The following is a 15,074-nucleotide window of genomic DNA, read 5'->3' on the forward strand; positions in this document are numbered from 1 at the left end:
GCTCTATGAACTCCCTCTTAGCTGCTCTCTCAGCTGTCCCGGCCTGCAGGCAATTCACAGAGCCGTGCCTGCGCTCACCCACACAGAGTAGCAGTCTCTATTCGCCACAGGGCTGCTGTGAGGACGTGCATACAAAGCTCACAGATGAAGCTGAGGTGTAACTCTGTGGCTAGAACACTAGCATGCAGGGGTGGTTAGATTTCAAAAGAACAGAAGTGCTCAGGCCTATGTCTGGTCAAATACTTGAGCTTTGCTGCTGTGACAATTCACACCTTGACCTGAGCCCACAGTCGGCTACTGTGGACCTGAGGAAACTCACTCCCCAGCCTTGAAGGGAGGCCAACCTAGGTTATGAATCCCACCACTCATGGCCTCTGAGACCTGGCCCAGGCATCTTGCCTTCTCTAGCCCTAGGGTCTAACTTCCATGATGCCCCTATGACCCTTGTGCCAGCTTTTACCTCTTGGTCCCCCAAAGAACAAACATAAGGCTGGCATAGGTATAGGGGAGCTCAGGGAAGCTTGGGGCAAAGCAGCCCCAGGGCAGGGCTCTGCTGGCTTCCTCGGGCCTCTGCACATCATTTATTTAATAAATAAATGTACCCTGAGGTCTCACTGTGTGCCAGGAACAGGAAGGCTTGGCTGGCATGGGCAGCCACTTGATCAGATCTCAGCACTGAGTCCCTGGGTGACCCAGGGGCGTCCCACTCACATCTTCATACCCCAGAGCCTTCCAAGTGTGGGACTCAGCTAGCAGAGGTGTCGCAGCCGTGTGCCCAGAACAGGCCACGGACGCCTGCGGTGGGAAGCTGAGGGGCTCAGTCCTGTACAGGAGACTCTCCAAAGGCCTCTCCCTCCAGAAGCAGGAAGACACACAGCACAGAGCACAAACTTGGGAGCCAGAGCGGGTGAAGGATGGGGGTTGGCAGGGAGGAACCCCAGAAGAGAAGGCCCATGTGAGTAAGGACAAAGAAGCATGGCAGGTTTCAGGAGGCACAGACCCTAGGTGATGATGTAGGTAGGACAAGAAGGTAGCTGGGAATTACTTTGGTTAGTTCGGCGTCCTCCTCCTCCTCCTCCTCCTCCTCCTCCTCCTCCTCCTCCTCCTCCTCCTCCTCCTCCTCCCCCTCTTCCAGTTTTGGGGCCAGGCCCTGGACTATTTTTAGCTGGGGCTGAATTTAGCCATTCCCTCGGAAATTCCGCACCCGCCCCAGGCAACGGCCCCGCTGGCCTTGGGCAGAGGCCTGTAAGCGGCTGGTCCATGCAGAAGCAGAGAGGAGGGCCATATGAGCAGCAAGGAGCCAGCAGGGTCTTGGGCATCTGGTGGGGAAACAGGCTCAGGCCACAGAGCAAATCTAAGAAATTCTTCTCCTTTTCTCTCTCTTCCCTGCTCTCTCCCAAGGCCTCCTCGGGGCCACAGCCCAGCACTGCTAAGGTCGAGGGACAAATATCACAAGGGTTCTTAGCTTTGACCTGAGGCCCCACTGTGCATAGTGTTGCCAGGCTGCCTAATAACCACACTATTTGTTCCACCCCTACTTCTCGAGAGCCTGAGTTGTCAAGAACTGTAGCTGGGATTCCCACTTTACAGATGGGCAAACTAAGGCAGGGTGACCTGGCCTAGAACAGAGCCAACAGGGCAGGTCAGCCTGCTCTCCCCCAACCATGCTCCCCTCATCATTCCTCTTCCAGGAGCATACTGGAGGTGTAGCCTGGGAACCCTTCGAGTGCAGGGTACTCCGCACAGCTGAGAGCCTGAAGTTGGACAGGTGGGGTTCACTGTGCTCAGATCAGGGGCCCTTCACCTTCCCAGAACGCAGGGAGAAGTGCTGCCAGGGAGAACGCTGGCACCTTATCTGACTCACGTATAGGGGGCAGTCTCACTTCCTCATCCTGGCTTCTCGCAGAACTCCTGAGCCTACATCCATTCTTTTTGAGACTGGGTTTCTCTATGTATTCCTGGCTGTCCTGGACTCTATCTGTAGATCAGGCTGGCCTCGAACTCACAGCGATCCACGTGCCTCTGCCTCTCGAGTCCCGAGTACAGGTGTGTACCACCACTTCCAGCTAGCCTAAATTCAAGCTCTCAGACTGGACCTCCACATTCTCTCCACACAATGGGCTCAGGCTTGTCCCCTCCTTCCCTCCAGTCTGAACCTACATGGCCCTTCCATGATGCAAGGTTGTCCCTGAGCCCCTCCAGCTCCTCACCCTCCAGGAGCCAACTGCCTCGGGGTGGGACTCTGCCTCCACGGCCTCCAAGCTGCCCTCAGCATGTACAGTCTCTCTCCATGTGCTGCTGGCACAAGATCTGTGTTCTCTGCTGGCCTCCGACACATACAACGACTTTCTCTTCCTGCCCTGGCTCTGACCAATTCCCTCAAGTGCTAGTGAATCACACACACACACACACACACACACACACACACACGCACAGTGGCAATCCACAGGCTGGGCTGGGTGATGGTGAGAGCCAGGCCATGGGGAGGGCTCCTAAATTTGCTTCCCTATCGCAGGGTGTCAAGAATTTCACTTTCTTCATAAAGCAGGGGGAGAGGATAAAATTAGTGTCTAGAGTCTTGCCAGATGGGTGACCCTGGAACCCAAGGCCCTAGCCCTCCTTTTCTTCCTTCTGGCCATGTGGTCTGCCAACACACCCACCCAAGGGGACCACCATGAACCAGCACCAGAACCAAACCCAGGAGCCAAGAAAGACGGAGTTCACAGGACTTTTATTAGCAGGGAGGGTCCTTCTCATCTTCCCGTCCCTTCCACATCTGTTCCTTAACCTCCAGTGCCCCGTCCTGGGAAAGAACTGAATGTTTGTCCAGGGGTGGGGGAACGGGGTCTCGGCGGGTCCCAGGAGGCCCAGCTCTGGGGCTGGCTGGCAGCCAGGAGCGCGGCCTCCTTCTCTCCTGCTCCATAGTGCTGCAAAGAGCAGGGCCTGTCACCCACTGGGAACCAATAAACAGGAAACCGACACCAGCCTTGAGCTTGCTCCCTTGCCTGGGCCCTCCAGCCTTCCCACTGGCCCCAGACCTGCCTGCCTCTCCCTGGCCCCAGACCTGCCTGCCCCTCCCTGGCCCCAGAAGCTCACGACAAAGGACGCCAATTCCAAATTAACCAACAAAATCAGGTTAAGAGACCTGGGGGAGAGAAGGCACAGAATGCTCCGTGTTGTGACCCCAGGGTTGTAGTCTCTGCAAGTGACAGCTCAAAGCACACACCAAGTGGCACATTTCCGAGAGCTCTTCTAGCTCCAGGGTCCTGGTTGAAGGGTTTGTGAACATTATCTTTTTGTCCTCACAATCCCTCAGAAACTCCATCTAATGGAGCAGGAAACCGAGGCTCACAGCTGAGGTCGGTGTTAAATATTAACACTGTTAACTATTACCCACAGAGACAGGCATAGCTGGCCCACCAGGCATATGGACTCTGGGCCCAGCAAAGGAAGAAGAGGTCTAGGCCCCTGGGGCCTGGAGGGCTCTGGCTTGGTCTCCCTAACTTTGCTCAGCCACCCCAGGCAAGCTGTGGTTGGGGCTGGTGGGAACAAAAGGGGGGACCAGAGAGGGGAGGCTATGGGCATCCTGACAGGCTGGTCCCTGTCCCTCCTCCCCAACTCCAAATGTTCTGGCTACTGAGCCGTTTGGTCTCCCGTCTAGAGCGTTATCCTCTCCTACATGGCTGACGCTCAGAATCTCAGACACAAAGGGAGGGGCTGAGGTTGCCACTTAGAAGTCATTCCGTTTATGTGTCGCTGCACCCGTGCATGACACACAGCACCTCCGCGGGTCAGAGGGTAACTTGAGGGGGTTGGCTCTCTCCCCCACCACGTGAGTGCTAGAGAAAGAAATCAGGTTGTCAGGTTTGGTGGCAAACACCTTTGCCTGCTGTGCTATCTTGCCAGCCTGGCAAGATTGAATGATTTCACTTAATCTTAGCAATGTGACGCTGTGGAGCAGACCTTGCTCCATTTCATACACTGGGGGAAATTTCTAAGTGCTTTTCTTGATTCCTACCATATAATCTCAGGATGAAGCCACAATCTCCAGCACATAGCTCCCACTTTCGCGTCTGCCTCCCACTAGCTCCTAGCTCTGCCCTTCATGGGGACAGTCCGGCTTCTGCTCCCTCCCAAGGCTCTCACCTTTCCAGCTTTCCCTGGTTCTGAGCTCTTCAGCCATCAGCCCCTTTTGGGAGATGCCTCACTGCAATGTCTAGTCAGCAAGCCTTAGGCTAGCCACCTCTAGAGGCCAGCCCTATTCCCATTGGACTCAGTGACACATTTGTTCCGAACCTTCCAGGCCTGGGCTCTGCCTTACCCTGAACCCTGCCTATCTCAGGGACTAGGATCCTTGTTGAAAACTCCCTGGATCCAAACCTTCCCTGCATGTCCCCACTGGCCATCAAGGGTACTGACTACCACATAAATAGATGACAAAGAAACATGGAAAGAAATGAAGGTAGGATTAAATGAGTGAGGCCTGAGATATCCCCAGGGCAGCACCTACAGGTGGCCTACCAGAAGCTTACAGCCTGGTCCTTATTTAACTGTGGGGTAGGTAAAATAATAGTCCCCCAAAGATGTCCATGCCCAGGCCCCGGAACCTGATGACAATGGGATCTCCCAAGGCAGGAGGGACAGTTACCCAGATGGGCCCGCTGTAATCACAGAGTCCTTACGGAGGAAGGCAGAAGGTCTGGGTGAGGGAGGTGTGACAAGGCTATGCTGCTGGCTCTGAGCTAGAGGCCACACACCAAGGAACACCGGCACCCACCGCTAACTGGAAAAGGCAAGGGAATTATTTTCCCTTAAACCCAAGAAGGAAGCAGCCCTGCTAGCACCTGGATTCCAGCTCCATGAACCCCTATCAGACTGCAAACCTCGGTTCAAAGCCACTGGCCTGTAATCTGTTACTGAGGCAATGGGGCACTGACACCGTCCACAGCAGCCTCTGTCTGTGTTTTCCCCACGGCAAGTCCCTCTGCAGCCCCCTCGCCCTCTCCACGCCCATGGATCGTTTTAAAAGTCAGCGGTTTAGGCTAAAGTGGCAGCTCAGTGGTAAGGATAAGCTCACTTCTTGTTCTTGCAGAGGGCCCAGGTTCGGTTCCCAGCAGACACGTGGTGACTCACAATTCATAGCTTCAGTTCCAGGGCATCCTACACCCTCTTCTGCCTTCGTTGGGCATCAGGTATGCACATGGTGCACATACATACATGCAGGAAAAGCACTCATGCACATGAAATAAAATAAATTAAAAACCTTAATTAGAAAAAGTCTGTTTTTCCCAAGCTGAGTGAGCAGTTTTAATGCCCTGTGCACTGAAGAATGACTATTTGGGGAACAGGCCTCAGAGAGAGCACCATGACTTGCCCCACGTAAGAGAAAAGACCCTTTCTGGGGCAGGGGAAGCCAAGAGGGAACCTGGCACACACAGGGGGAAGCAGCTAGGGAGTGGGGCAGAGCCCTCAGCAGCCTGTGGCCTAGCGTGATAGCACTTCCTGGTCTGCAAGCGAGTTTCTGCACAGAACAGCTGCTGCAGCCCCAGCAGCCCCGGGAGGAGGCTTAATCTTGGGGCTCAAGGCCACGAAGGCACTTGTGGCTCCAAGGATATGGGGTTCTTTAAGGCCTCACAGGAGGAAAATGGTGAGACTTGGCTGCATCCCTGGCCTCCTAAATCCTTATACTCTGCCAGGTCACACCCAGTGAACCCTATAGCTACCAGAGGGCCATCTGGGGGTTCAAATAGCGAGCAGCCTTCACATCATGAACTGGGGCTCAGCCCATCTGCCTGGCTCAGTCTTTCTGCCTCTGTCCACCTCAGAGGCCTGAGAAGTCGCGGTAGGTATCAAGTCCTGTGGATGAGGCTGTCCTCCTGTCCTTCCCAGAGGACCCAGGGTCCCCAATTCAGGGCCTGCCAGCAAGGCGCCAGGCTTCCTGGCACATTTCCCAGTGAGTGTGCCAGGGTTACGAGTCTTTCTGGGAAACACAGGCTCCCCCTTCTCCCGGACTGCCGCCACCACCTCTGCCAACTTGACTCACTGGGAATTCTGGGGCCAATGTATGACCCGGAGACAGGACACCTAGGGACAGATTACCCATGAGCCAGGGGCCCTGGGCAAAACTCTGCTGGCTTTAAAACTGCTTCCTTACTTCACCCAACTTGGGATTAGCTGAGAGGGCCAGGGCTGCTGTGGTTGGCACAAACTACCTGTTCTAGGAGGTACAAGTTAGAACTGGGTAGGGGCCACACTGCCCGCAAAGGAGCACCTGCCATACATGGTGCTACCATCTGCCTCACGGGCCCAAGGTGCCCCTCTTCGTCTCTGAGCTAAGACCTTCCCCCAGGGCAGCAGGTAGCTCTGCCATCTAGCCCTCTTTGTGACCCGTCTCCCACTTGGCCAGCTGCTGGACAAGAAGGTATAGCATCACTAGCATCTCTCTTTGAAATAGAGTCTTAATGTATAAGCCCGCCTAGCTTGGAACTCATTATGTAGGCTGCTCTCGAACTCACGGAGATCTGCCTGCCCGTGCCTCCTGAATGCTGGGATAAAAGGCGTGCACCATTACATCTGGCAGAGAGTAGCACCTTGTTTACTTAGGTACTACATGTCTGGACTCCTTGGGCTTCAGCTGAAACATCTCCTTCCAGATGTCTGCCTAGCCCAGCAGAGCATCACTGCTTACTTCTGTGGCCTCCTGAATGGCCTCACTACTTCCATGCTGGACTCTGCTATCTAGCCCCACACAACAACTTGGGTCATTATCTCACTCATAGCCTCACTTCAGGTAGATGCCAAGTCCCGACCTTTTACTCTCTGACCTCTGACTTCCTAATAGTCAACCCTATGCACACTACCCAGTGTCCATTGCTCAGGACCTTTGCATTTGCTGTTCCTTTTCTTCCCACAATACGCCAACCCTCCCCCCCCTCCCAGCCCTGAGAAAACTACCTGATTCCCTCCCTGCCTTCTTCTGGGCCTCAGACATTACCACCTCCTCTCACAGGCCTCTCTAGACCCCATGATCTAAAATAGTACCCCAACCTGTCATCTTCAACTTCTTTACCCTGTTTTATTTCTCTCCCCCGCACCTTCTGTTCCTTGACAGTGTCCTCCTTTGTAGACACGTGTCCTCACCAGTCTGGAGGGTCCACAAAGCAGGCCTCTGCTTTGGCAGCTGCTGTCTTTCCACTCTAGAATGGTGCCTGACCCCAGAGACGTGGGTAGTTATCTTTTCAGGACACAGATGCTAAAATCAAACTTCTACGCAACAGCCTGCCTGGGAAAGCCTCCTCCTGGATTCTGCTCATGCCATGCCCTCCTCCTAGAACCCTGTCCTCTCTCCCAGCTTCCAAGGCCTCGACGCAGGCTGCAGGAGCATCCTCTACCAGCCTGCAGACTAACATCCGGGGATGGCGCCCGTCCTGCTGCTGGGAAGCATGTCAGCCCTAGCGATCAGATGGGAGGGAGGGAAGGAGGAGGAACAAGTCCCTACATTGGGAGAGGGGGCTGGGGACAGGATTAGCTGCAGCGTCTCAAATCCAGCTGGTCCCAGAAATGTTGGGCTGGAAAATGTCACACTCAACTCTGGTCCCTCCCCCAACCCTTCCCTGCTGGGTGGACTCATTCCTGGAGAGCGTCCCTTTCCCCCAATACCACAGGGTCCTAGGAAAGAAGGTGGGGCAGGAAATAAGCCCTGAAAGGACAACCCTTTTTCCAGTCCTCCCCCATCCCAACCTCCTGCTGGGTGACAAGACATTAATTATAGCTATTTGGTACTGTTCAGAATTCCAAACGTCCTCCTAGAACCCCATCTCCTCCCCAGTTTCCATGGGGGGGGGGAATCACAGCAAAAGAGCCAAGGAGGGGCAGAAGGGAAACTTGCCTCCGCAAGTCCCTGCCAGGGGGGAGCCAGCTAGACAGAAGTGGTGGGAAGGGCTGTGGCCCGGCCCGCAGAAGGCAGGGGCAGCTGGGTAGGCTGAGGTGAGCTGCCATGGCTGCTGGGGAGAGGAACAAGGCCAGAGGCCCAGGGCTTGGGTCCAGCTCTGCCTGGCTCTATTGTATGGCCTTGGACTAGCACTTTCCTACCCAACACCAGGCCCTGCTGAGTTAAATCCCACCACGGACACATTCAGGCTGTTACAATACAACGGTCAGTGATGCCCCAACTGTCCCCCACTCATGCCCCTTCTCAGGTAGCAGACCAGTCTCACTTGGAAACTGGGAACGACCCTTGATTCCTTCTCTTTGAGATACTGATAAGCTGGGATCCAGAGCAACTCTAACAGTAAGCTATGCAGTCGTTCACATGACAGGAACCCATCGGTGTCTGCCACAAAAAGGGCAGGCAATGAACAGTAGCCGGCTTCAATACGCCGAAGTCCCGTGAATTCAGCCATCTGCAGTTCTCAGAGATAAGCCAGCACCTGTTTCTGGGCTACAAAAGCAACGAGCATGAAGGGGTACCAGGCAGAAGAAATGAACTAAGATTACTATTTGAGAAATGAACTAAGATTCCTCTATTCCCATAGAGGAATGCCTGGGTGCAAAGGGCGGTCCATGGACCACACAGTGGCAACTATGGCGCTAACTGGAAGAAATCAGAGGCCTGGAATAGGAGGAATAGGAAGGCCCACGCAGCATAGCCTTGGTGGCCCACTGGCTGAGCTACCAGAGAGCAGACTTTCCCTCTAGCTACAGTGACTCTCCCCGTTCCCTCAGCCAGGCTGCCCTGAGCCCCTCCCACAGAGCCACAAGACCTGGCTGCCCAATTCCCTGGGGCAAAGATAGGAAAACCAATCCTAAAATTGACTGTCCAGGCCCACATAGAGCCAGAGGCCAAGTGCTGCCTGACACTGAAGTTTCCTGCCTCCTTACAATGTGGGAGGTTCTGAGCTAAGGGAGACATGTCTGTAAGAAACTCCCCACTGCTCAAGATCCAGTCTGGATTCTCTGAGAGCCCAGTTCTTCCCTCTAAGCACATTACACTGGTATATGCTCCATAATCAGAACATGACAACTCCTCTTGTCCTCTCATTCTGAAGGCCAAGACACACCATCTCCACCCACAGTGCCCCAAGCCTGAGACAAGGGAACATTGTGTCTGCTCAAGAAATGTCAGCAGGAAGGGGGGAGTGCACAGCTGCTCCCCATCTTTCTAAAGCCAGAAGGAGAGGAATAGCAAGAAGAGATTCAAGGTAGCAGATGGAAGAACTTCCAGGCTTAATGAGCGGGTAGGGAGGATGGGGGAACTCGAGGCATGGCAAATGCTTTCTGAGCCTAATAAAGTCCACCAGGTGCTCCTGAGACCTGAGCTGAGACAGCAGTGGGGGAGGAGGTCACTGAGAAGCCGCCGAGGCAGTAGAGCCTGTTCTGTCCTCCCTCCGGCCCCTAGGGAGGAAATGGTCACACCAGCATCCACCTAGAGAGCCTTCTGGGCACCCATTATCTCCATCTTATGGAAAAGGAGAGCAATCCACATAACAGGAATGGTACAGGTCCTGGGGACATCCAGTCTGGCTCTTCTAATTACAGACTCAGCCTTCGCTCTTCTAAGGGAGGAGAGGGAGCATCAGCTGGGCCTGGAGAAGTGGGAGGACCTGAAATGTTAGAGAAAGCCCCTTGCAGGTCAAGAGAAGCCTGTACATGAGAGGACTGTTCCATATGACATCTCACCGGCGAGGAGGTCACTGGAAATTGTGAAGGGGGCAGAAACCTTTCCTCCCTGGTCTCAGTGCCTGTCCCCCAGACTCCCTAATTTTCTGGCTGCCCCTCAACTCCCACTATACTCCCAAAGGAAACCATTATGAAAAAGGAAGCTGATACTCCTTCTCCCCATCCTCAAGCATAGAACTGGCTCTGGTACTCAGGCTCCCCTAATGGGGTCTCAGAAGGAAAGCCAGGTGCAAAAGTCCCCTCTGCTCACTCCCTGTCTGTCCATCCCTGTCACCTCCACAAGGAAGAGCAGAGCTGGGACATGGGAAGTAGAAAGGAGGGGAGAGAGACAGAGATAGGGAGTTGGAGGAGCCCTTAAGAGCTCTGAGAAGCCAAGTGACCAAATTAGTCCAGGGTGTAGGGTTTCCCAGCTTCTGAAGTCAGCAACACACTGGGAGCTGAGGCAGGCCATAGTTGACATAACCCCAGGCCATCCCTGGGCTCAGCTTCCAGCCCAGAGCTACAAACCTAGCTGCAACTCTCCCATGCCAGGGCAGAGGTTGCCTAGAGCCAGCCGGAATGCATAGCCAAAACCCAGGCATAAGAGAAGCGAGAGTTTTGTGGAGGGTGGGAATGAGGCTCCGGGGCCTGGGATTGGCAGGAAGGAGGTGAGAAGGTGAGCAGATGCAGGCCAGCAAGATGAGGGGCCAGAGCATCTTCCTGACTCACGGAGGCAGCCCTGTCTGCCACAGGGGCCAGAACTGCTCTCAAGCCCTCTGAAGGGCTTTGCTGTGGAGCCTCAGAAGAAGCCTGTCTGTCACCACACTTCCCCAGCTACTCCAGCCTGGAGGTCCTCTAACCGAAAAGGGGTATGTTGGCATTGGTCCCGTAGACTACCCATACTCACAACACAGGCCCTCCCAGTTCTGCACAATGCCACCTGGGTGGAAATGCCCCCCAACGTCCCTCAGACCCAGTTTTATAGATGGGGAGGTTAAGTCACAAGAAAGGCCAATGTCAGAAAACTAGACCAAGGCTGGGGCTGGACCGGAGAGCCTATGCTGCTCCATAAAGCAAGGCGGGTACTTTTCTCCTGGGCCTTGGAATAGACCTAAAGGCAAGAGCACATTAACTGCGACCTGAAACGAGATCAGCGAAGAGCTGAGCATGGAGGCTGGAGCCTTGGCTGAATGGCAACACCCTCACCCACACTTCCAGTGCATTTCTAACAAAGAACCAAGGGAATCCCATAAATAAGTCCCGAAGAAACAGCCCAAGGACCTGTGTGAGCACCACCAGAACACTTTGGGGCAAGCAGATGCTGGCTGGCAGCATCCTGAAGCCTCTTCTGGTCCTGAGTTAACAGGAGCCTGGTGCCATTAGCGCTAGTCCAGGACAAGTAAGGACCGTTGGGCCTGGACACCTGACCACTGAGCACACACAAAAGCTCCTGTCAGGTTGGTGCCCATGGCTCTTCTGAACCCTGCCCCAAATCTCCTCTCCAAAGGACTTACCACTTGAGGCTTGCTACAGCACTTGCTCGCTGGGGCAGGCTCATCTGGAGCGGCCTTGGCAGCCCCGGTGGGCTTGGTCTCAGCAGAGGGTGGTGCAGAGGGAGGCAAGCAGGGTAGGTCCACAGGGCCTGAGGCAGGGGCGTCAGCAGAGTGAAGGGTCAGCATGTACTGCTTAGTGACATCCTCAAGCGACGGAGCCTGTAGGGCGGGATGGCCTCTGGCAGGGAAGCCCACGGGCTCTGGCACCGTCACAGGGGGTTCCACAGGCGTCCCAGGCTCGAGCACAATAGGTGTGAAGGTAGCAGGGACACTGGCATGGCGGACATGTTTGGAGGAAGAGCGGACTTGTGTCAGGCTACCAGCCTGGTCCTGGCTGCCCTCCTCTCTCCCAAGCTCCTGGTGACTGCTCCGGGCCGGGCGCTTCTTGGAACCTCTGCGGGTGAGGCGAGGGGAGAGAACATCTGCCAGCTTGGGGTCAAGATGGAAGTCATGGCGGGCAGTGGAGGAGGCAGGAGGGGCAGGCAGCGCCCTCTCGGACTGTGCCCTGCCCCTGGCAGGGACAGGGTCTTCTGGCTTTGCCCACTGTTCTGCAAGGATAGGTTCGCTGTTGGATGGAGGCAGCACAGGTTCGACCTCTCGAATGGGCTCCCCTCCCGGGCCCTCAAATCCAGGCCCAGCCAGCTCCCCACGGCGACTAGGGTCACTCAGAGATTTCTTCTTAGGGGTCTTGCCGGCAACCCTGTCTTCTCCCATACGCCCCAAGGCACCAGGCCCCTGAACTATACTCTGAATGACTTCCTGGTAGTCCTTGTTCTCTTCGCTAGCCACAGACCAGTCACTGTGGCCGCTGGTCAGGCCCTCATCCATAGTTGGGGTCCCCGGAAGCCCTGTCTTAGAGTTCAGCGAGCCCAGAAGATTGCTGTCCACAGAGAACCCGGAGGGCTCGTCGGAGGTGGCAGCCCGATGGCGCTGTGGAATAGGGTCACTCAGGGATCTGTAGGCCTCACTCGCCTCCCCGTTGCTTAGTTCAGTTCCACTAGGGCCCGAGGGTGCGGCTTTGCGTCTCCTGCGGAGGGCTCCTGGGGTTGGAGGGGTCTCCGGACACACAAGGGCCCTCCCACCCAGACTGTCTTCTGTCCCGGCCCCTCGGTGGTGGTTTGTCTGAGCTGAGGTTGAGGAAAGGGGTCGCCACACCCCTCCAGGATCTAGGCTGCAAAAGGCAGCACCAAGAGGCTCCGGGTCTGCCCCAATGCCCTCATCTGTCAGGCTGGACTCAGGCCCAGAGAGCTCCTCCTGAGCCCGCTGCCCCTGGGTCACGTCCCCGGCCCAGTCGGGGCTTCCAGGCCGGACTTCACTGCCATCGTCCTGCTGTGCACCCATACGCTGTATCTTTTCAAAAACCTGACGGGCTTCCTGCACATACTGATCCTGGACCACGAGTGGCAATGGATCGTCCTCTGTGCCGGAGCCTGCCAGGAGCAGCTCAGAGGAGCTGGGTTTCAAGGCACTGGTGCGGAGCAGGCGCCGGGCCATGGGCTTCTCCGAGCAGCTGAATGACTTTGCCCTGCGCAGGGTAGCCGTCAGGTCCTTGAGGGTGGGTCGGGTGGTGGGTGATGCTGGACTTTGGGACAGAATGGACTCAGGTTGTTCCATCGGGCTACCTGCTGACGGTGAATCTCTGCCATCTAGGGGGCTGTTCCCTGGGCCCCCGCTGGGCTTTCGGACCCTCAGCTCAGAAAGGTCTGAGCGCAGGAAACTGAGCAGCGTCAGAGTCTCGGAAGCGATGTCTGGGTTCGACAGGGACTTTCGCTGTCGGTTCCTGTCTAGCTCCAACCCTCCGTCCCTCGGCGGCCTAGTGGTGCCTACAGGTCCCTTAGCGCGGGACCTAGTCTGGGGCCGCAGAAGGAGCCCATCTCCGGTTCCGAAACTTGGGGAGCGATATACACCCCAGCTCACAGAACTGCGGCTGGACCACACATCGTCATCCTTGAGGGTCTCAGTGCTGGAATAGCGGCTACTACCTCGCGAGCCACCCGGGCTGGCCAGGTAGGCGGGAAAGCTCACCTTGGCCACCCGGAAAGGTGCCCCCCCAGTGTCGGACATAGGCCTTAAGATCTCCTGGGGGCCAGTACCCAGCTCTCGGAGACCCTCCTCCATTGAGGTTCTTGGAGACATGGGAGGTTCGGGGCTCCTGACACCCCCTGCTGATCCCGAGGTCCCCGGATTTAGCTCGTCACTGTCCTGGCTGCAGCCGTGAACCAGCGGAGAGCTTTCGGGCCTGAGCCCTCTCCCTCGCCACCGACGGCCATCCTCACCGTCTGGGTCCTCGTCACTGCCGGAAGAGTGGCCGCCGAGGTAGGCCGGACTCTGAGGCCCAAGTTGCGGCTGCGGTCCCTCCTCTTCCTCCTCGCTGGAACTAGGAGCCCGGCTGACAGGATAGGAGGAGGCAACGGAGGAGGAGGAGGAGGAGGCCCGGGCCCCTGCCTGCGGTTGGGAGAAGCTATGCCAAGAATGTAAACCATCCGCCGGACGCTGCGCCCGCTCCTGTTGCTGGTGCTGCCGACGCCGCCTCCCCTCGGTCCCCGGCCCGGACAGCGGCCGCGCCGAACGCAGGCCGGCCAGCGGGAAGCACGTTCGCGGAGGTGGCGTCGGAGGCTGCCGGGGCTCGCGAAGCGGGGGCTCCCACGAGGCCCCGTCGGGGCTGGTCGTCCCCGGGGCCTCCGAGTCCACGCTGGGTCGCCGGGAGCTCGGGCCGCCGAAGAGTTTGCGCATCTCGGTGACGCTGGGCCAGGCACCGCGCTCGGCGCCCTCCGTGGCTTCTTCCGTGGAGCCGGGGGAGCAGCGGCCGTCGCGGGCACCGGCGGGGTCGTCCTCCAGACGCGCCGCGGCGAAGCGCCGGGAGAGCTGGCGCACGGACGGCGAGAGGCTGCGGAGCGGGCGCGGCTGCGCGGGGGCGGCCGGGGGCCCCGACGCCAGCTTGGACACGCGCCGGGAGGGCTGGCCCGGGGTTGCCGCGGCTGGCCGGCACGAAGCTCGGCGCCGCAGCCCGGGGGTGTCCGCGGCCTCCTCCCTCGGCCCGGGCCCGCCGCTCCAGCGCTCCAGCAGTTTAAACGAGACGCTGCGATACAGCGGGGGCCGGGGTGCCCCGTCCGCCATGGTGGCGGCAGTCACTCCGGGGGGGCCGGCCTCGGGACGCCGCGGCCAACCCCCCCTGCGCCCCTGCTCCGAGGGCGCGCAGTGGCCGCGGTCCGGGAGCCGGGGTCCCGCACCCGCAGCGCGCGGCGGCCGGGAGGAGGGCGCCGAGTCTTGAGCAAAGCTTTATCGGTCGAGGATCAAGTTTCTGCGGCCGCGGGAGGCGGCGGCTCCATCCTGGGCGACCCCAGGCCCAGCCTCTGCGGGAGCGGCCAGGGGCATCGCGGCCCCGCCGGCGAGGGGTCCGAGGCTCGGTTCCTGCACGCGAAGCCCGCCCGCGAGGCTCGGCGGCCGGCCTACCTCCCCCTCCAGCTCCCGCTCCGGCTCCCTCTCCCTCCCCCAGGCCGCTCGCTCCCTGCTCCCTTTTGTTGCAAATAAACTTTGAGGCAGAGGAAAGGGGGCGGGGGGCGGAGCCTGGCGCCCAAAAGAGGGGGTGGGCTCGGGGAGCGCGCGAGGCTGGGAATACGGGGGGGGGGGGGGGGGTGAGGAGGAGCCGAAGGAGAAGCGAGATGCTTGAGCGTTTGTGGACCCTCCAGGGGAGTCCGCTGGGACACTCAGGAGCTCGCCGAGGGGGCAACTCCGCGGACCGCGGCCAGCGCGGCTCGGCCTCTCCCATGCAGGGGCTTCTGCCGCAGGGGCTCCAACATGGCAACCCGAGACCCACGAACTCCGGTCCACACCGATACTCAGGTACTCGCAGAAACTCCCCTG

General features: G+C 57.9%; 1 protein-coding gene across 2 annotated transcripts in view; it reads right to left on the reverse strand.

Moving 5' to 3' along the window:
• The window catches only part of Arhgef17 (Rho guanine nucleotide exchange factor 17), a 56,906-nt gene extending 42,563 nt beyond the window's left edge, over positions 1-14,343 (reverse strand). For both annotated transcript variants that reach the window (XM_060367671.1, XM_021640959.2), the window contains exon 1: positions 11,172-14,343. In XM_060367671.1, coding sequence (XP_060223654.1) covers positions 11,172-14,327 — 3,156 coding nt within the window. In that variant the 5' untranslated portion in view covers positions 14,328-14,343. The remainder of the gene's footprint in view (positions 1-11,171) is intronic.
• Between the last annotated feature and the right edge of the window lie 731 nt (positions 14,344-15,074).

Source organism: Meriones unguiculatus, chromosome 14 (assembly GCF_030254825.1).
Source record: "Meriones unguiculatus strain TT.TT164.6M chromosome 14, Bangor_MerUng_6.1, whole genome shotgun sequence".
NCBI lineage: Eukaryota > Metazoa > Chordata > Mammalia > Rodentia > Muridae > Meriones > Meriones unguiculatus.